Source organism: Hemiscyllium ocellatum, chromosome 6, assembly GCF_020745735.1.
Source record: "Hemiscyllium ocellatum isolate sHemOce1 chromosome 6, sHemOce1.pat.X.cur, whole genome shotgun sequence".
Taxonomy (NCBI): Eukaryota; Metazoa; Chordata; class Chondrichthyes; order Orectolobiformes; family Hemiscylliidae; genus Hemiscyllium; species Hemiscyllium ocellatum.
In genome coordinates, this window is record NC_083406.1 from 125,466,336 (window position 1) to 125,488,069 (window position 21,734).

The 21,734-nt window shown below is 44.4% G+C and overlaps 1 protein-coding gene across 3 annotated transcripts in view; it reads left to right on the plus strand.

Moving 5' to 3' along the window:
• LOC132816916 (F-box/WD repeat-containing protein 7-like) overlaps positions 1 to 21,734 on the plus strand; it is a 212,418-nt gene that overhangs the window by 174,159 nt on the left and 16,525 nt on the right. For all 3 annotated transcript variants that reach the window (XM_060826939.1, XM_060826941.1, XM_060826940.1), the window contains 2 exons: positions 4,301 to 4,414; positions 12,933 to 13,114. In XM_060826939.1, the coding sequence (XP_060682922.1) occupies positions 4,301 to 4,414; positions 12,933 to 13,114 (296 nt within the window). The remainder of the gene's footprint in view (positions 1 to 4,300; positions 4,415 to 12,932; positions 13,115 to 21,734) is intronic.

Here is a 21,734-nt window from a genome sequence, read left to right on the forward strand (position 1 = left end):
CAAAGTTATACATCCCAGTCATGTTCCCTCCCAATCTCGTCTCTAACTAAAACAATCTTTTTTCATAACTGAACTTCTCCAGCCCAGGCCGGATCCGGGTAAATCTTCTCTGAACTCTTGCCAGTGAGTGGATTTCAGAACTCCCTAGCAGTCACCTTAGCAATGGTTTATACAGTTCCAGCATAATCTTCTTGTTCTTAGACTCTATGCATCAGCTAATAGAGGCCAGTATACCAAATGCACTTTAACCACTTGATCCACATGTTCTGATACCTGAAGATGCCCATGTCGATGCACTTTATGTCCCTCTGATCCTTCCCAGGGTCCTACTGTTCAGCATGTACTCCCTTGCCTTTTTGGTCCTGCCCATGTGTGAGAAACAAGACTCACTCCCAAATCAGCCTGAGACAAAGCCTTGGAAATAAGAACAATTTATTACGGCCTTGCAAGTACCAGACGCCTCTGCAATCAAGCAAAAATGCACGCGTAACAAAGCATGTAAACTTTCTTTGTTCAGTTTGCAAGTCGCTGAATCACGCCTCCCTTTTCTCATTGGTCTAATCTCATTCTATCATAAGCCAGTTACCTCACTTGTTTTTCTCTAATTTTCCTGATCTGACTACCCTGCTGTCCTTGTCCTTATCTGTTACAGCTGGTCTGTTATTTTATCCAATTCCCCTTATCATACTATAAGCTTATTGTGAAATGCCCCTACTGCTGCCTTTGTGGTCAGCTACAACACTTTAAAGTTATTTCTTAGTTCAAAACTATTTCTTAAACAAAAACCTCTATATTCGTTAAAATCTTGGCCTTATGTATGCTGCAAGAATCCCGCAACCGTTTGTGTAATGTTCCCTTCCCCCTCCCCCCACAACACCCCCTCACCCATCTGCAAAAACAACATCTCTAACCACCACCACCTGCAGAAACTACATTTCTAATCTCCCACACAAGTCCATCACTTCCCATTTATCTGATTGCTTAAGTCTAAATATGTATGTATAGGGGCAGTTCCCAGGTTGCGAATGTATTCCACTGTCAGGTACATTCATAAGCCGACTTGTAAGCAATATAGAACAATAAATTGTTTGAACAGTTGTTTGAAAATATGAGAACGTAGAACAGTACAGCACAGTACAGGCCCTTCAACCCTTGATGTTGTGCCAGCCTTTTATCCAACTCTAAGATCAGACTAACCTACATACTCTTCGTTCTGTTGATAGAAGAGCTTGCTGGATCTTTGAAATTTAATGCTAATAACAATTTGTGTGAGATCTCGCTTATAAGTAGACAGTAGGTGCAGGAGTAGGCCATTCTACCCTTCGAGCTTGCACCACCATTCAATATGGTCATGGCTGATGATCCTTAATCAGTGCCCTGTTCCTGCCTTATCTCCATAACTTTTGATTCCACTATCCTCGAGAGCTCTATCCAACTCTTTCTTAAATGAATCCAGAGACTGGGCCTCCACTGCCCTCTGGGGCAGAGCATTCCACACAGCCATCACTCTCTGGGTGAAGAGGTTTCTCCTCTTCTCTGTCCTAAATGGTCTACCCTGTATTTTTAAGCTGTGTCCTCTGGTTCGGCACTCACCCATCAGCGGAAACATGTTTCCTGCCTCCAGAGTGTCCAATCCTTTAATAATCTTATATGTCTTAATCAGATCCCTTCTCAGTCTTCTAAACTCAAGGGTATACAAGCCCAGTCGCTTCAGTCTTTCAGCGTAAGGTAGTCCCGCCATTCCAGGAATTGACCTCGTGAACCTACGCTGCACTCCCTCAATAGCCAGAATGTCTTTCCTCAAATTTGGAGACCAGAACTGCACACAATACTCCAGGTGTGGTCTCACCAGGGCCCTGTACAGCTGCAGAAGCACCTCTTTGCTTCTATATTCAATTCCTCTTGTTATGAAGGCCAGCATGCTATTAGCCGCCTTCACTACCTGCTGTACCTGCATGTTTACCTTCACTGACTGGTGTACAAGAAGAACACCCAGATCTCTTTGTACTGCCCCTTTACCTAAATTGATTCCATTTAGGTAGTAATTTGCCTTCCTGTTCTTGCCACCAAAGTGGATAACCATACATTTATCCACATTAAACTGCATCTGACCACTCACCTAACCTGTAATCTCCTTACATCCTCCTCACATTTAACCCTGCCACCCAGCTTAGTATCATCAGCAAATTTGCTAATGTTATTACTAATACCATCTATTATGAACTAATAGTGTTCATAAGTCAGACATGGCTAAATCAGGGACAGTTTGAACACCACAAACAGCAGGTGCTCCCTGCAGAATCCCTCAGGACACAGGCTTCTAGTCACGCAATCGCCCCTTGACAATTATCCTCTGCTTTCTGCTTCTCAGCCAATTCTGGATCCAGTTAAACCACACTTTCTGGAATCCTTGAATTTGTTGGTTAGCTTTTGTTTGGATGAGCTTGTACAGATTGATACATTTTGTTTTTATTTGGCTTGAAGATGTATGTAATGCTGTATTTAGCATCCTTCCTGAATTTCTGCAAGGGAATGATAGCAAGACGATTATTGCTTGGAGATTGGAGTTTAAAAATAGATGAGGAGAGTGACCAATTGGACAGCTGTTGGTGAGGCTATACTATGAACCAGTCTCTTTCTTCAAAGATGCACTGGCAATGGGATTGGTTCAAAAGGGATTCAGTAGGCCGAATCCTGGGAGGAAGGGTTTAACTAATCTGGATCATAATAGCAGGTTCAGCCTTCATTGAGCTTGAGTTAAATTGGCCATGATCATCATAAAGGCACAACACAGCAAGCTTGTGGGACAAAATGCCCTACCTAGTCCAGTCTTATGACCTTTCTCATTCAATCATTGCAGTCTTTGAATGATTTGATGTAATTGTAAAATTAATACTTTGAGTACCAAGCCAAGTGTATTGTTGTTACATGAGTTGCATGTGTATTGGACTCGGCCAGCCTGGAAGGGTTGTGTTTTGTTAATGATGAGCTTTCATGGTTATTTTCTGGTACTAGGCGATGAATTGCCTGCTTTATTGAATTCATTCCCCCCTCGCTCCTGATGGGAAAAATTTAGCTTCTAGTTTGCTTATTTCAGTAGCTCAACCAAAGGATTGAAAACCATTAATGACAAAGATTGAGATAAGATAATTGACCAAGCAAAAGGTGACCAGTGCAGATTTATTTTTCTCTTCCTGAGAGAACATGCCTTATGAATTCTGGTCTACATCAGTTCCTGTGCTCTTCATTGACAGTGATCCAGCATGTACACACAGCACCAGAGACACAGGTTCCATTCCTGCCTCAGGCGACTGTCTGTGTGGAGTTTGCACATTCTCCCTGTGCCTGCGTGGGTTTACTCCAGGTGCTCCGATTTCCTCCCACAGTCCAAAAATGTGCAGGTTAGGTGAATTGGCCATGCTAAATTGCCCATCGTGTTAGGTGAAGGGGTAAATGGGTCTGGGTGGGTCGTGCTTCGGCGGGTCGGTGTGGACTTGTTGGGCCGAAGAGCCTGTTTCCACGTGTAAGCAATCTAATCTAATCAGTGTAAAGCTTTGACATGATGAAAATTAGCTATTTTACTTGCATCCCAGCCCTGAAAGTTCACTGAACCAGGTATGGTGTGATACTGAACCATAAGCTCATGATTCATGAAGTGGCAAAGTTTTTATCTGGAAGCATTCTGCTTTCATATTTGAGGCATTTCTGTAATGGCAATCATCCTGCCTACTGACCAAAAGCCCACATTGAGTGGTGTATTGCAGCTGGGTTGGAGGAGATTGAGGGTTCCTCCTCTTGATCGTTACAGCAGTCTTTTCTGCCAGAACATGAAATTTTGGGCTTTCGGTTGAAAACAAAGCTGTTTATGGTTGAGACAAACTGCTACTGAAATAAGTTGGTGAAAAATAGACAAACCGAGTTAATACTGGCAAGCTCTGGGAAATAATTTCCAGTACAGGAGGTTTTCAGGTATGAAGTATGCTAGCAGGGAAAGAGAGCAGTGCTGTGCAATTAATTTTGCCTTCTCTTGCAAAATAAAAAGTGACGGACCAAATGAGTATCTACTTAATGTTTTACAGAAGAGCTGCAGAGAAACCTAGGACTGAAGAGCAGGGACTAGGAGCCGAATATTATGGCTGAGGTTTTAATCTCCAAATTGACATGAAGAGCAGATAAAGATGCCAGAGTTAGCTGCATTGTGAAATTAAACAGGATGTAAATAATTCTGCAGATATTTAATGTTCACATTCAGTGTTAGTGCTGCTGACTGGTAAAACAATTATTTTGTTTGTATTTTCAGGTGCTGAAAGGTCATGATGATCATGTCATCACTTGCCTGCAGTTCTCAGGAAACCGGATTTTGAGTGGTTCTGATGACAACACTCTCAAAGTATGGTCTGCAATAACAGGCGAGGTATACATCCTGATGTCTATTTGGCTTCCCTCACAATCAGCCCAACCATTTGTCTCATCTTGAGTTTGCCCCCACCCCCTCAAAAAAAATCCCCAAATACTTGTATGTCTGCATTGACTGCTCCACACACAAGAACAAAGGAAATTTACAGCCCAGGAATAGGCCCTTCGGCCCTCCAAGCCTGAGCCGATCCAAATCCACTGTCTAAACCTATTGCCCAATTCCTAAGGATCTGTATCCCTCTGCTCCCCACTTAATCTTGCATCTATCCAGACCCACTTTAAATGAATCTACCGTGCCTGCCTCTGCTGGCAATGCATTCCAGTCACCTACCACCCTCTGTGCAATGTACATTCCAGTCACCTACCACCCTCCGTGCAATGTACATTCCAGTCACCTACCACCCTCTGTGCAATGTACTTCCCACATGTGTTCCCCTTGAAACTTTTCTCCTCTCACCTTGAACGCATGACCTCTCGTTATTTAATCCCTCACCGTGGGAGAAGCTTATCTCTATCCACCCTGTCTATACCCTTCATGATTTTGTAAACCTCAATCAAGTTCCCCCCACCCCCCCAATCTTTTTTCTAATGAAAGCAATCCTAAACTACTCAACCTCTCTTCATAGCCAACACCTTCCATGCAAAGAAATATCCTCGTAAACCTTCTCTGCACCCTCTCCAATGCGTCCACATCCTTTTGGTAATGTGGTGACCAGAACTGGACACGGTATTCTAAATGCAGCCGAACCAATGTCTTGCACAATTTTAACATGACCTGACAGCTCTTATACTCAATACCCCGTCCAATGAAAGCAAGTAGACCATATGACTTCTTGACCACTCTATCCACCTGTGCACCCACCTTCAGGGTAGAATGGACCTGCACTCCCAGATCTCTCTGCCCATCAACTTTTCCCTATACGTTTACGGTATAGTTCGCTCTAGAATTAGACCTTCCAAAATGCATCACCTCACATTTGCCCAGATTGAACGCCATCTGCCACTTCTCTGTCCAACTCTCCAGTCTGTCTATGTTCTCCTGTATTCTTTGACAGTCCCCAATGCTTTCATGCTACTCCACCGATCTTCGTGTCATCTGCAAACTTGCTGATCAGACCACCAACTCGCTCTCCAGATCATTTATGTCCATTGCAAACAACAGTGGCCCCAGCACTGACCCCTGTGGAACACCACTGGGCACCTTTTTCCATTTTGAGAAATTCCCTTCAACTACTACTCTCTGTCTCCTGTTGCTCAACCAGTTCTTTATCCACCTAGCTAAAGCACCCTGCACACCAAGTGACTTCACTTTCTCCATTAGTTTACCATGGGAACCTTATCAAACACCTTCCAAAAGTCCCATGTATCTGACATCTACAGCCCTTTTTTCATCTATCAACTTAGTCTCTTCCTTAAAGAACTCCTGCATAGAACATAGAACAATACAGCGCAGGACAGGCCCTTCAGCCCTTGATGTTGCACTGACCTGTGAACTAATTTAAGCTCATCCCCCTACACTATCCCATCCTCATCCATGTACTTATCCAAAGATTGTTTAAATCTCTCTAATGTGGCTGTGTTAACTACATTGGCAGGCAGGCCACTCCACGCCTTTACACTCCCTGAGTAAAGAACCTGCCTCTGGCATCTGTCTTAAATCTATCACTCTATAATTTGTAGTGCTGCCACTTATACAAGATGACATCATCATCCTTGGAAAAAGACTTTCACTGTCTATCATATCTAATCTTCTGATCATCTTGTATGTCTCTATCAAATCCCCTCTGAGCTTTCTTTCCAAGTCTCTCAGCTTTTCCTCATATGACCTTCGGTCCAGATCAGGCAACATCCTGGTAAATCTTCTCTGCACCTTTTCCAATGCTTCCACATCTTTCCTGTAATGGGGTGATCAGAACTCTACACAGTATTCCAAGTGTGGCCACAGTAGCGTTTTGTATAGTTGCAGCATGAGATTACGGGTCCAGAACTCAATCCCTCTACCGATAAGACCTAACACATCTTATGCCTTCTTAAGCATTATTAACCTGGGTGGCAACTTTCAGGGATCTATGTACCAAGATCCCTTTGCACATTGACACGACCAAGAATCTTTCCATTGACCCAGTGTTTTGCTTCCTGTTATTCTTCCCAAAGTGAATCACCTCACATTTATCTGCATTGAACTCCATTTGCCACCTCTCAGCCCAATTCTGCAGTTTATGCAGGTCCCCCTGCACCTGTAACATTCTTCCACACTGTCCACTACTCTACTGACTTTAGTGTCATCTGCAAACTTACTAACCCATCCAGCTATGCATCTAAGTCATTTAATGACAAACAGCAGCGGTCCCAAAATCGATCCTTGTAGCACACCTGCTATGGGGGGGCCTGATTGAGGTTTACAAAATCATGAAGGGTATAGACAGGGTGGATCGAGATAAGCTTTTTTCCAGGGTGAAGGATTCAATAATGAGAGGACACGCTTTCATGGTGAGAGGTGAAAAGTTTAAGGGGGATACACGCGGCAAGTACTTCACACAGGGTGGTGGGTGTCTGGAGAGCGTTACCAGCAGAGGTGGTAGAGGCAGGCACGGTAGATTCATTTAAGATGCGTCTGGATAATTACATGAGTCGATGGGGGGCAGAGAGATACAGATGCTTAAGTATTGGGAGACCGGTTTAAGCAGTACGTTTGGATCGGCTCAAGCTTGGAGGGCCGAAGGGCCTGTTCCTGGGCTGTAAATTTTCCTTTTTCTTTGCTCTCACACCACAAGAAAACGGACTCCAGACTGAATATTTTCCATCAACCACCACTCACTGCCGCCTTACAGAAAGCCAGTTTCTAATCCAAACTGCTAAATCACTCTCAGTCCCATGCCTCTGTATTTTCTCCAACAGCCTACCATGTAGAACTTTATCAAAGGCTTTACTGAAATCCATGTATACCACTTCAACTGCCCTACCCTCATCCTACTTGGTCACCTTCTCAAAAAACTCAATGAGATTTGTGAGACACGACCTGCCCTTGACGAAACCATGTTGACTATCTGCAATCAAATTGTTGCTTGCTGGATGATTATAAATCCTATCTCTCATAATCCTTTCCAAAACCTTTCCTACAACAGATGTAAGGCTCACTGGGTCATCCCTACTGCCCTTATTGAACAAGGTCACAACATTTGCAATTCTCCGGTCCTCTACTAAACCTGTCGACAATGACGACTCAAAACTCAAAGCCAAAGGCTTCACCATCTCCTCCTTAGCTTCCCAGAGAATCCTTGGATAAATCCCATCCGGCCCAGGGGACTTGTCTGCTTTCACACCTGCTAGAATTGATAACACCTCTTCCTTACTAACCTCAATCCTTTCTAGTCTAATACCTCAGATGTCATTATTCTCATCAACAATATTCTCCTTTTCTTGAGTGAAAACAGATGGGGAAATAATCAGTCACCACCTCTCCAATCTCCACAAGGTCCAGCTTCCCATTTCTGTCTTTGATTGGCCCTATTTCTACCCTAATCATCCTTTTATTCCTCACATACCTATAGAAAGCTTTAGGTTTCTCCTTTATTCTAATTGCTAAAGACTGCTCGTGTCCTCTCTTTGCTCTTCTCAACTCTCTCTAAATCCTTCCTCGTTAATCTGTAACACTCCATTGCCTCATCTGAAACCATTTTGTCTCATCGTCACATAAGCCTCCTGCTTCCACTTAACAAGTGATGCAATTTCTATGGTAAACCAAGATTGCCTTACCTTATTATACATGTCAAGGACACGCAATATCTGTTCCTTTTACCAGCTCCACATTTCGATTGTCCCCATCCTGTGCATTTTGCTACCCCATTCTATGCCTCCTAAGTCTTGCCTAATTGCATTATAATTGTCCTTGTCCCATTGATAACTCTTGTCCTGTGGCATGTACCTATCCCTTTCCATCACTAAATTAAACTTAATTGAATTATGGTCACTTTCTGCAAAGTGCTCAACTACCAGTAAAGCAAACACCTGGCCTGGTTCATTCCCAAGCACCAGATCCAGTGAGGCCTCCCTCTTGTTGGCCCTTCGACATACTGTGTCAGGAAACCCTCCTGCGCACATTGGACAAAAATTAGTCCATCTGATGCACTAGAGTTATAGCATTTCCGGTCAGTGTTGGGGAAGTTAAAGTCCCCCATAATGACCACCCTGTTCCTTTCACTCTTACACAGAATCATTTTGCCAATCCTCTCCTAAATCTCCCTGGAACTCTGTGGAGGTGTATATATAAAAAAAAACTCCAAGCAGTGTGACCTCTCCTCCTGTTTCTAACCTCAGCCCACACTACCTCAGCAAACGAGTCCTCGTCAAAAGTTCTTTCAGCCACCTTTCTACTCTCCTTGACTGACAAGGCCACGCTTCCCCCTCTTTTACCACCTTGCCTGTTCTTAACAAAAGATCTAAACTCTGGAACCTGCGACATCCATCCTCACCCTACTCGATGCATGTCTCCGAAATGGCCACAACATCCAAGTCCCAGGTACCTAACCATGCTGCGAGCTCACCTACCTTATTCCAGATACTTTGGCATTGAAGGCACACTTTAAACCAGCTTGCCGTCTGTCAGCACACTCCTGTGACCATGAAATCCTGTTCATGCCCTCCATGTCATGTCTCCTCCTCCTCCTCCTGTGCACTGGAACTGCATCTCCGGTTCCCATCCCCCTGCTGAGCTAGTTTAAAACTACCCGAATAGCACCAACAAATTTCCCACCCAGGATATTAGTACCCCTCTGGTTCAAGTGAAGACCGTCCTGTTTGTAGATGTTCCACCTTCCCCAGAATGAGCTCCAATTTTCAAGTATCTGAAACCCTTTCCCCCCCCCCCCCCCCCCCAGCACTATCCCTGCAGCCATGTGTTCAGCTGATATCTCTCCCTATTCCTTGCTTCACTATCACATGGCACGGGCAGCAAACCAGAGATCATAACACTGTTTTAGCTCTCAGCTTCCACCCTAGCTCCTTGAAATCCTGTCTTACTTCCCTATCCCTCTTTCTTCTTGTGTCAATGGTACCTACATGGACCATGACTTGGGGCTGGTCACCCTCTCCCTTCAGGGCCCCAAAGACATGATCAGAGACAGCACGGACCCTGGCACCTGAGAGGCAGCCCACCAACCATGAGTCTCTTTTGCTCCCAACAAATCATCTTCTATCTGATCCTCTAACTATTTAATCCCCAATTACTAACACTCTCCTCCTTTCCCTCTTTCCTTTCTTGGAGGAGCGAGAGTTTGGGTGCACTTCCTGCAGATGTACTTGGATGGGGCACTAATGACGTCCCTCACCTCAAACATCATGCAGGAGGAACATTCCTGTTCCTGCACTGCCATCCCTGTTAGTTGCCTTATCAGAAAGTAAAAAAAGAAGAGAAACTTACCTGATGTGTCCCTGGTATTTAAGGTTAGAGTAGGTGGTTGGGTGAGAGGCCAAAGGTGTAGGGTCTTGGATTTAGAAAACACTCACTTATGTAGCTGTGAGGGAAAAAAGTCCCTCCTTTCCCAGAAACCTCTGCTGTCCGGTGTCATGTGTAAAAAGTTAAATCAGTGACTCACCTTTCCTGACAGGCCCTTGGTCCAAGCTCCTGCCCTTCAAGCTGCTGCTGCTGAAAAACAGAAATACTCCACCACCCCAAAGTTTTGTCTATTTGTTTCACCGCCATTTCCCTCTCATTCTATCGACAGTTGAATTGCTCAAATCTGTGTGCTTTTTGCTAGTTTTCCAGATTTTCCCCTCAAAGTGCACAATTTTGAAACTCTATTGCCATTTGTCTGTGTTGTATGGATGGGATCTAGGTGGGTGGCCTTACCTTTTCAGACAATGTATTTCAGCCTCGTGGCCTCTGTAGAATGAGGGAATTGTAAACCTGAAGCCACACTGTACCTGTCCCTCGATCTGAAGCTTTGTGGATAATTTAGTTTGAGCCAGTTTTTTTTTAAACCCCTCTCATTCCTTCAGTGTAAATTGCAGTCAGCCAACTGTTTAGGAACGTGTACTGTTTGAGGAATCTATCTGTAAGAAGGAAAGAATGAAGTGAGTCTCTTACCAACCCTGTAAAAAGCGATCTCTTTCCTATTCAGTGATTTCTTAACAGGAGTTAAATATTGGTCAGATTGTTGTGTGAAAATCCTTCTGAATGTTAGCTGAGGTGTAAAAGGATTAGGCAGGCAAACCTGAACACAGAAAATTACCTCTTGAGTTCCCTTGATCTCGCAGGCTCTGTAGTTTGTACTCCACACACTTGAGATGAGATCCACCCAACATCGAAATACAGTACTCTCCATAGAAAGTAGATTCATAGAGATGTACAGCATGGAAACAGATTCTTTTGTCCAATTCATCCATGCCCACCAGATATTCTAAACTAATCTAGTCCCATTTACACTTAACTCATAACTCTCCAATCCCTTCCTACTCATATACCCATCCAGATGCTTTTTAAATGTTGTAATTGTACCAGCCTCCATCACTTCCTCTGGCAGCTCATTCTATAAACACGTACCACCCTCTGCATGAAAAAGTTGCCCCTTAAGTCTCTTTTATACCTTTCCCTTCTCACCTTAAACCTATGCCTCTGGTTTTGGACTCCCCCACCCCAGGGAAAAGACCTTGTCTATTTACTCTATCCATGCCCCTCATGATTTTATTAACCTCTATGAGGTCACCCCTCAGTCTCTGCCGTTCCAGGGAAAACAGTCCCAGCCTGTTCAGCCTCTCCCTATAGCTCAAATCCTCCAGCCCTGGAACATTCTTGTAAATCTTTTCTGAACCCTTTGAAGTATCACAACATCCTTCCAAGAGGAAGAAAATCAATATTCCAAAGTGGCCTAACTAATGTCCTGTACAACCGCAACATGATCTCCCAACTACTGAGAGGTTGAGGAATTGCACACAACTAAATGCTCTTCACTGATCATAGAGAATGGGGTTGTCAGCTGGAAGACTAGGCTGCAGACTCTGCAATATGTCTGTCTGCTTCACATGTTTAAATAAAAGTTGAACATGGAGACAAGGCAGCATTACTTCCTGAACCTAAACCATTTAACTGCTGCCGTATCTCTTCACTCAAAATAAAAAGGTTGGCAGCAAGCCATTAGACTCATCATGTCTGTGTTGACTGAGTTAGCGAGTTGCAATTTAATTCCACTTGCCAGCTCTTGATTTCTTATCCTGTGTGCTAATATTAGATATAGGAACTGGTATTGGCCATTCAGCTCTTCTAGGTTACAGCACTTGAGTTATTATTTCAGTGTGATGGAGTTCGATGCATCTTCACCCTTTCAGGAAGTGCGATCTGGAGCCCCACCATCCTATGGGTGGGGAAAAAAATACTCAACTTCCCTTCCTAAGTGAGTAAAATCTATGCCTCTTCAACCATTGATCTTCCTGCTAGGGTAAATAGGTTCTTCCTTTCCACTTCACCCATGCTCCTTGTCGTTTTTCTATATCAGTCCAGACAAAGCAGTCTGCTTGATCCACTCCCCCCTCCAATAATGCTCAGTAGCAGCAGTGTGTACCATTTACAAGATGCACTGCAGAAATTCACCCAAGATCCTCAGACAGCACCTTCCAAACCCACAACCACTTCCTTCTAGAACAACAAGAGCAGTGGATGCTGCCACCTTGACGTTCCCCTCCAAGCTACTCATGATCCTAATTTTGAAATATTTTGCCTTTCTTTCACTATCACTGGGTCAAAATCCTGGCATTCTCTCCTAAAGGGCATTATGGGTCAACCTACAGCGGTTCAAGAAGGCAGCTCATCCCCACCTTCTCAAGGACAACTAGATATGGCCAGTCAGTGATGCCCATAATCCCACAAAATAATTTTTAAAAATTCTTCTCTTGGCCTCCTCTATTCCATACAGAATAACCTTGGGCTTTCCATTTATTTTTGGAACCAAAATTCTCCACTTCAAACAACATCTTCCCTAGGTCTTACGTGGAGCTCCCACAATGCAACCAAACCTGCTAGTTAGGTGGTACTATTCACAGCATTCTGGTCCTCCGTTAATAAAGAGAAGAATCCCGTTTTTCAGGCCACCTAATCGACTTGCCCTTGAGGAATGTGTGAAATTGTACTCCAAGGTCCCTCTGTTCCTCTCCACTATCTGACCTTTTATAGTGTATTTCCTTGCCATGTTTGTTGCTCCCTCTTGTTCAAGTTGAATTCTATTTGCAGCTTTTCTACCCAGCAATCTATTGATTCCCATTCTTCAGTTCACATCTTCTTTCTCACTATTAACCACTGATCCGATCTTTGTTTCGTTTCCATCTGGTTAGAGGAAATTTCTCTATAAAATGGATGATTTGCTGTGCACAAAGTAGTGTATTTTGTGAGGTACTGTGCCCTGTTTCATGTGAGGCATGATAAAACCATGTTTATAAATAAAAGGCTGTTTCTTTTGTTGAGTTCTTATTTTCTGTCATATTGCTCGTGGTTGTTTTTAGAACTCCATTGTTGGTTTGTTTTGCAGTGTGTGCAGACGCTGGTTGGACACACAGGTGGAGTTTGGTCCTCCCAGATGAGAGGAAATATCGTTATCAGTGGCTCGACAGACCGTACCCTGAAAGTATGGAATGCAGAAACGGGTGAATGTATTCACACGCTTTACGGACACGCCTCCACCGTACGCTGCATGCATCTCCATGGCAACAAGTAAGGCAACATCTGGATAAATGGTACTCAAAGCAATCTTAGATGTAATGCCTAAATAAGGAATGTGATGTTGAATGATGATACTTGCCAGGTTAAGGGACAGTGCCACCTATTCAGCTGGAGTAGCCTGTGCTAGTCCATTTCTCAAAACTTGCTTACATTCCTGTCCTGCAAATCATTTAACCTTCCAGGGTCTGCCTTTGAAACCTGTGAAATCTTCCTCTAATTTCACCTTTCATTCTTCTAATGATCCTCAATCTTTGAGTCCCTCCCCACAGTTTACTAACCTGTCTAAATGATCTTCTGCTCGTTATCCTTTTGAAAACCTTACGTTGATTTAAAAATATTTGTGAAATTGCACATCCTAACTCCTGTAATCACACAAGCAGTCTCCTTAACCAACACCTTCCAAACCCACAATCACTTCTAACCAGAAGGACAAGGGCAGCAGATACATGGGAGCACCACCAACTGCAAGTTCTCCTCCAAGCCACACTCCATTGCCCTGATTTGGAAATATATCACCATTCCTTCAGTGTCACTGGATCAAAATCCTGGAATTCCCTCCCTCATGGTATTGTGGGTGCACCTACAGCACATGAACTGCAGCAGTTCAAGAAGGCAGCTCACCCCCCCCACCTTCTCAAGGGCTACCAGGGACAAGCAATAAACGCTGCCCAGCCAGCAACACCCACATCCCCAGAAAAATGTAAACACATTTCTGGTCCAATAAAAAAAAAAGTACCTTTTTGTATTAAGCTATTTGATAAGTTTATAAAATATTAATCTGTAATTTTTTTTGAGAGGTTCAATGTTGAGCTGAAATGTCACTTGGATGTCAGATAAAGTGGTCGACCCTAAATAGCTTCTATCCAATTAGTGCTCCACAGCTCAAACCTGCAGCTTTTCAATTGCCTTTTGAAAGTTTTAAATTAAATCATCTTCCGCCATCCTTTTAGCCAGCACATTTCATAACATTCAGCAGCTTTTTAAAAATATTCTCCATGTTTATTTTGCTAGTTACGTTAAATCTCCGTCTCTGTGGTTAATGATCTTCCTGCCAATGGAAAACCATTCTCTGTATTTACTCGGAGGTGATGATTTTGAATACCTTTTAAGTCTTGCCCTCACCATCTATACTTCTAGGAGAATGTCATATCCACTCACTTTGCAACAATGAAGAAGCTCAGTTATGCCTTCCTTCTGGTAAATAAATTTCTCCTGATTTCTTCTCTCTTCACTTCCCTCCCAAACCAAGTAAAGTCTAACATATTAGCTATAGATTAGTGTTTTTGAGATTTGCAAAAATATGGAGCCTGGAGGCTATCTGTGTACATGCTTTTGATTGAATAGATAGACATGAAGTCCTGAAAATTGTATCCTTCCAGTTTATCACTTAAAATGCATTACATAAACATTTAATGCAGTTTTTTGCTTCTAATTAAAATATTCCTTTCCAGTAGATCAATGTTGAAGCCTAAAAGCTGTGTTCTGGGAGGTGATATTGATCTGATGTCAGCCCTCCCAGACAGTTGTCTCCATTACCCTGCTCCCTACATGTGTCAGTGTTTGTTTCCTGTTGGTCTCTCTGAACCAATGAAAGGAACCTTTTGAATCCAAGTCGCCTGTTTGTCTCTCCTTAAGCCAGCACTTGAGACACATTTAAAGTCAGAATTGTGGATGTCAACCGCAAAGAAAAAAAGGCCTTTCAGCTTATCAAATCCGGGCTGGTCAAAAGCAACCGCCTAATTATTCTAATCCAATTTTCAAACACTTGGCCCATGGATTTGTATGCCTTGGCATAACAAGTATACATCTGAATACAATCTGAAGGAGAAAGTGAGGACTGCCAGATGCTGAAGACTCTGGACTATATTCAGTCCAACACAATTTGGACCTGAACAGGACAACCAGTACATCTTACAAATTCAAAGCCTCCAGTAAAGGTTCTCCTTCTGAATGCTCTGCTCCATACACTCAGCCATGCGCCATACTCTCCCTGCAGTCAGCCCTGCCTCAGCTCCAGGGCCACACTCTCCCAGACCTGCAAAGGACCTCTCCTGTTTTACATCCTTGGAAGAACTGTCATGCTCAAAAAACATTTTTTTTCACCATATTGGACATAAAAGAGCCCAGGTTATGCAAACTTTCATGCACTGCCTCAATACATGGGTTTCCTCAACCGTTCCTGCCCTCTGGAACTGCTCGGTCACCATGAGCCACAAGGCTACTCCAGCCACGACTGTCACGGTGAATTATGACGTCACTTACACCCTGCCGCCTCATGGACTGCAGGCACGGCCAACCATGTCACCTCCACGACCGCCGTCCAGGCACCCACCTCCGGGACCGCCGTCCAGGCACCCACCTCCGGGACCGCCGTCCAGGCACCCACCTCCGGGACCGCTGTCCAGGCACCCACCTCTGTGACCAGAACAAGATCCACTGCTGCCGGCACTGGCACAATATCCACCCTGCAAGTACATCTTCTACAAAAACCACCAACCACTATATGGACTATGGACTACACTTCCTCCCACCTGCCTCCTGTAAAAACACCAGTCCTTAATTCCAATTCCTCCACCTCCACTGCATCCGTTCCCAGGAGGACTAATCCCACCACAGAAAATCCCAGACGGCCTCGTTCAAAGACTGCAGTTTCCATTCCCACGTGATCAATGATTCCCTCCTGTAAACCTCCATTTCCTGCCCCACCCCCTCCCAGCGCAACAAGGACAAAACCCCCCGATCCTCACCTTCCATCCCACCAACCTCCGTATACGTAGCATCATCCTTCGCTACTTCCGCCAACTACAAACAGAGCCCACCACTCAGGATATATTTCACTGTCCACACCATCAGCATTTCGGAGAGACCATTCCCTCTGTGACTCATTGGTCAGATACCCCCCCCTCCCCCCCCCCCCCCCCCCCCCCCCCCCCCCCCCCCGCCTCCTCCAGCCCACCCCACACTCCTGGCACCTTCCCCTGTCACCGCAAGAAGTGCAAAACCTTCCCCCTCGCCTCCGACCAAGGTCCCAAAGGATTCTTCCACATCCAACAGGTAAATTTCTTTACTTCCACCAATGTCATCTACTGTGTCCATTGCACCCGATGTGGTCTCCTCTACATCGAGGAGACAGGATACCAACTTGCGGATCATTTCAGAGAACATCTCTGGGACACCCACACCAACCAATCCCACGGCTGAACACTTCAACTCCCCCTCCCACTCCTCCAAGGACATGCAGATCATGGGCCTCCCCCATTGTCAAACCCTAAACACCTGATGCCTGGAGAGAAGAATGCCTCATCTTCTGCTTTGTGACCCTGCAACTACACAGAATTAATGTGGATTTCACCACTTCCCTCATTTCCCCTCCCCCCACATTATCTCAGTCCCAAGCCTCCAACTTGGCATTGCCTTCCTGACCTGTCCATCGTCTTCCCCATCTCTCCACTCCACCCTCCCCTCTGACCTATCACCTTCTCATCTATCTCCCCTTCCATTTATCTCTCAGCCTCCCAGCCCACAAGCCTCATTCCTGATGAAGGACTTATGCCTGAAATGTCAATTCTCCTGCTCCTTGGATGCTGCCTGACCTGCTGTGCTTCTCCAGCACCCCACACTCAATCTGAATGCTCCATTGTAATGAGAGTTTCTGGCTTGAGCACTCTAACAGGCATCCTAGGTAATCCACTACAAAGCTGAAATGTGGGCTCATTTCATGAACCTAAAGTGCCTTTAGCAGTGATGTTGCTGCAAACCAAATGCTCTGAGTGGTTCTGTCAACAGAAAAGGTGAGGGACTGTAGTTAGGACCAAGGTGGCAGAAGGCACTGACTCGCTCATCTTGCTACTTCATTGGGTCACAACAACATCCAGAAATACTTTAAGTTACTGAAATGACGAATTAAACACTTTATCCAAATCCATTTTTTAGCAACAAAATCTATCAACTCTGTTTTTTACTAGGTGCAGTATTGGCTTGCTATCAAAGCAAAATATAGTTAATTTAGGTTTCAATAATTGAATACATTAAGGTCAGATGTACCAAAGTATCTCAAAGTATCCTTTGAGATCTCCCCAAGGAAAGCGACGGCTCCAGACAGTGTCCCTGGCCATGCACTTAGATCCTGTGTGGACCAATTTGTGAAGACTAATATCTTCACAGTCTCTCTCCTCCAACCGAAGTGGACTCCTGCTTCCAGAAGACCACTATCATCCCCATACGTAAGAAAGTACATGCAATGTGCCTTAATAACTGCTGTCCAGTGGCTCTGAAGTACGTAAACATGAACTGCTTCAAGAGGCTGTTCTTGGCCCACATCAGCTCTAGTCTCCCAACTTGCCTTGATCTCCTATTTGCTTACTGATGTAACAGGTTCATAGTGGATACCATTTCCCTAACTCTGCATTCATTCCTGGACCATCCGGACAACAAGGTGGAATTGGTGTCAGACTCCTGCTCATTGACCATAGCTTCGCCTTCAACATCATAATTCCCTCCAGACTGATTTCAAAACTCTGAGACCTTGGTCTCAGCTCCACCCTCTGCAACTGGATCCTCAGCTTTCTGATCCACAGACTGCAATCAGTAAACACAGAAAACTGCATCTCCTCCACAATAACACTCCACACTGGAGCCCCCAAGGATGCATCCGCAGCCCCCGACTGTATTCTCTGTACACACATGACTGTGTTGCCAAATTCCGAAGAAACGCCATCTACAAGTTCGCTAATGGCATCACCATGGTAGGATGGACAGCGAACAAGTCAGAATACAGAAAGGAGATAGAGGGCTTGGTTACATGGCGTAATGAGAACAACCTCTCTCAACGTCGGCAAAAACTAAAGAACTGATCATTGACTTCAGGAAGAAAGGAGGAGGACACAACCCCATCTACGTCAACGGAGCTGAGGTGGAGGGGATGGAGAGTGTCAAATTCCTCAATGATGATAACTGACGACCTATCCTGGACACACCACGTGGATGCGACAGTCAAGTATGCACAACAACGCCTCTTTCTCAGGCAGCTCAGGAAACTCAGCATGTCCATAAGGACCCTTGCCAACTTTTACAGATGTACCACTGAAAGCATACTGCCTGGGTGCATAATGACCTGGTATGGCAGCTGCTCTGCCCAGGACCAAAGGTTGTGTGCACAGTCCAGACCATCATGGAAGCCAGCCTCCCATCCAGGGACTCCATTTACATGGCTCGCTGCTGCAGAAAGGCTGCCAACATCATCAAAAAAGACCCACCACACTCCAGTAATGATCTCCTACAACTTCTCCCATTAGGCAGAAGATACAGAAGCTTGAACATATGCGCCAGCAGGTTCAGGAGCACCTTGCTCTCAGCCATTATTTAACTGATGAATGGACTCTCGAATTTCAAATAATGCCGATCTTGCTAATGTTGATGTTGCCGAGCACATGCCCTATGCAATGTAACCTGTATGCCTCTGATCTGTATACGCTTGCTTACTGTAGTCTGCCTGTACTGATCATAAACCAAACTTCTCACTGTACTTTGGTACACATGGCAATCAATCAATCGGGCAAAACAAAATCAAAAATGTGCTCACTTTACAGGAAAAAGACTGACTTCCATACAAGTTGTTCTGGGTTTCAAAATAAAGACCTCTTTCCCCAATGGGTTATTCATGAATATAAAAGGGATAAAGCTTAGATTGTTTGAGTCTATTTCTTTCATTCTGGCTGGTGTTGCAGATATAGCTTGCTCAGAAAATACAATATTGAGTTTTTTCTTTGATCACTTTGGAATGAATTTGAACATTACAGCGCAGTCCAGGCCCTTCAACCCTCGATGTTGCGCCAACCTGTGGAACCAATCTGAAGCTTATCCATCCTACTCTATTCCATTTTCATCCATGTTTATCAACTGTTGCAGGCAGTGTTCTCTAAGCCTCTACTACTGAGTAAAGAAACTACCTCTGACATCTGTCCTATATCTATCACCCCTCAATTTAAAGCCATGTCCCCTCGTGCTAGCTATCACCATCCGAGGAAAACCCTATCTAATCTTCTGATTGTCTTATGTCTCCAATCAATCACCCCTCAACCTCCTCCTCTCTAATAAATATAGCCTCAAGATCTTCAGCCTTTCCTCATAAGGCCTTCCCTCAATAACAGGCAACATCCTGTTAAATCTTCTCTGAACCCTTTCCAAAGCTTCCACATCCTTCCTGTAATGGGGTGATCAGAATTGCACGTAATACTCCAAGTGGGGCCAAAACGCGATCTCTCTACAATAAAAGCTGACATACTGTTTGCTGCCTTACTCTACCAACCCGGGTGGCAACTTTCAGGGATCTATGTACATGGATATCGGGATCTCTCTGCTCATCCACACTACCAAGAATCTTGCCATTACCCCAGTACTCTTTATTCCTGTTGCTCCTTCCAAAGTGAATCACCTCACACTTTTCCGCATTAAACTCCATTTACCACCACTCGCCGAGCCCTGCAACATCTTTCCACACTGTCCACAACTCTACAACTGCAGATTTACTAACCCATTCTTCTATGCCCTCATCCAGGTCAGTTATAAAAATGGCAAACAGCAGTGGCCCCAAAACAGATCTTTGCGATATACCACTGGTAACGGAGTTCCAGGATGAGCATTTCCATCAACCACCACCACTCTGTCTTCTTTCAGCTAAATATTTCTGATGAAGGGCTTTTGCCCGAAACGTCGATTTCGCTGCACTTTGGATGCTGCCTGAACTGCTGTGCTCTTCCAGCACCACTGATCCAGAATCTGGTTTCCAGCATCTGCAGTCATTGTTTTTACTTCTTTCAGCTAGCCAATTTCTTATCCAAACCGCTAAATCACCCTCAATCCCATGCCTGTGTATTTTGTGCAGAAGCCTACTGTGGGGAACCTTATGAAATGCCTTACTGAAATCCATATATACCACATCATCTACTTTACCCTCATCCATCTGTTTGGTCACCATCTCCAAGTACTCAGTAAAGTTTGTGAGGCATGACCCCTCTTCACGAAGCCGTGTTGACTATCCCTCATAAACTTCCTCTCTCGATGATTATAAATCTTACCTCTTGTAGCCTTTACCAACACTTCACCCACAACTGAAGGAAAGCTCACTTGTCTATAATTACCAGGGTTGTCTCTACTCCCCTTCTTGAACAAGGGGACAACATTTGCTACCGTCCAGTCTTCTGGCATTGTCCCTGGAGACAATGATAACGTAAAGATCAAAGCCAAAGGCTCGGCAATCTCCTCCCTGGCTTCCCAGAGAATCCTAGGATAACTCCCATTTGTCCCAGGGGGCTTACCTGTTTTCACACTTTTCAGAATTGCTAACACCATTTCCTTGTGAACCTCAGTCCCATCTGATCTACTCTGTACCTCAGTATTCTTCTTGACAGCACTGTCTTTTTTTTAAGTGAATACTGATGTAAAACTATTCATTTAGCGTTTCCCCTATCTCCTTTTAACTCCACACACAACTGCCCACTACTGTCCTTGATTGGTCCTAATCTTTCTCTAGTCATTCTTTTATTCCTGATATACTTATAGAAAGCCTTAGGGCTTTCCTTGATCCTATCAGCCAATAACTTCTCATGTCCTTTCCTGGCTCTTCTTAGCCATGAAAGACCTAAGGAGAGAGCTAACCTGTAACTCTCACGTGTCCTAACTGAGCCTTCACTTCTCATCCTAATATAAACTGCCACCTTCCTCTTGACAAGAGATTCAACTTCTTTAGTAAACCATGGCTCCCTCACTCAACCACTTCCTCCCTGCCTGACAGGGACACGCAGTAGCTGTTCCTTGAGCAAGCTCCACATTTCAATTGTACCCATCCCCTGCAGTTTCCTTCCCCATCCTATGCATTCTAAATCTTGCTTCATCATATCATAATTGCCCTTCCCCAAAAAGAACTCTTGCCCTGCATTATGTACCTATCCCTTTCCATTGCTAATATAAACATAACCAAATTGTGGTGACTATCATCAAAGCGCTCACTTACCTCTGAATCTAACACCTGGCCGGGTTCATTACCCAGTACCGAATCCAGTGTGGCCTCGCCCCTTGTTGGCTTGTCTACATACTGTGTCAGGAAACCCTCCTGTGAACACTGGACAAAAACTGACCCATCTAAAGTACTCGAACTATAGTATTTCCTGTCAATATTTGGAAAATTAAAGTCTTGCATAACAACCACTGTTACTCTCGCTCCTATCCAGAATTATCTTTGCTATCCTTTCTTCAACATCAGTGAAAGTATTTGGAAGCATATGGAAAACTCCCAACAGGGTGCCCTCTCCTTTCCTGTTTCTAACCCTAGCCCATACAACCTCAGTGGATGAGTCCTCATCAAATGTCCTTTTTGCCTCCGGAATACTCTCCTTGACTAACAATACCACACTTTTTTTAACCATCTTCTCTGTTCTTACTGAAACATCTAAATCCTGGAACCTGTAATAATCATTCCTGTCCCTGCTCTATCCATGTCTCTAAAATGGCCACAACATCAAAGTCCCAGGTACCAATCCATGCTGCAAGTTCACCCGCCTTATTCCGGATTCCCATAGCATTGAAGCAGACACACTTCAAACTACTTTCCTGC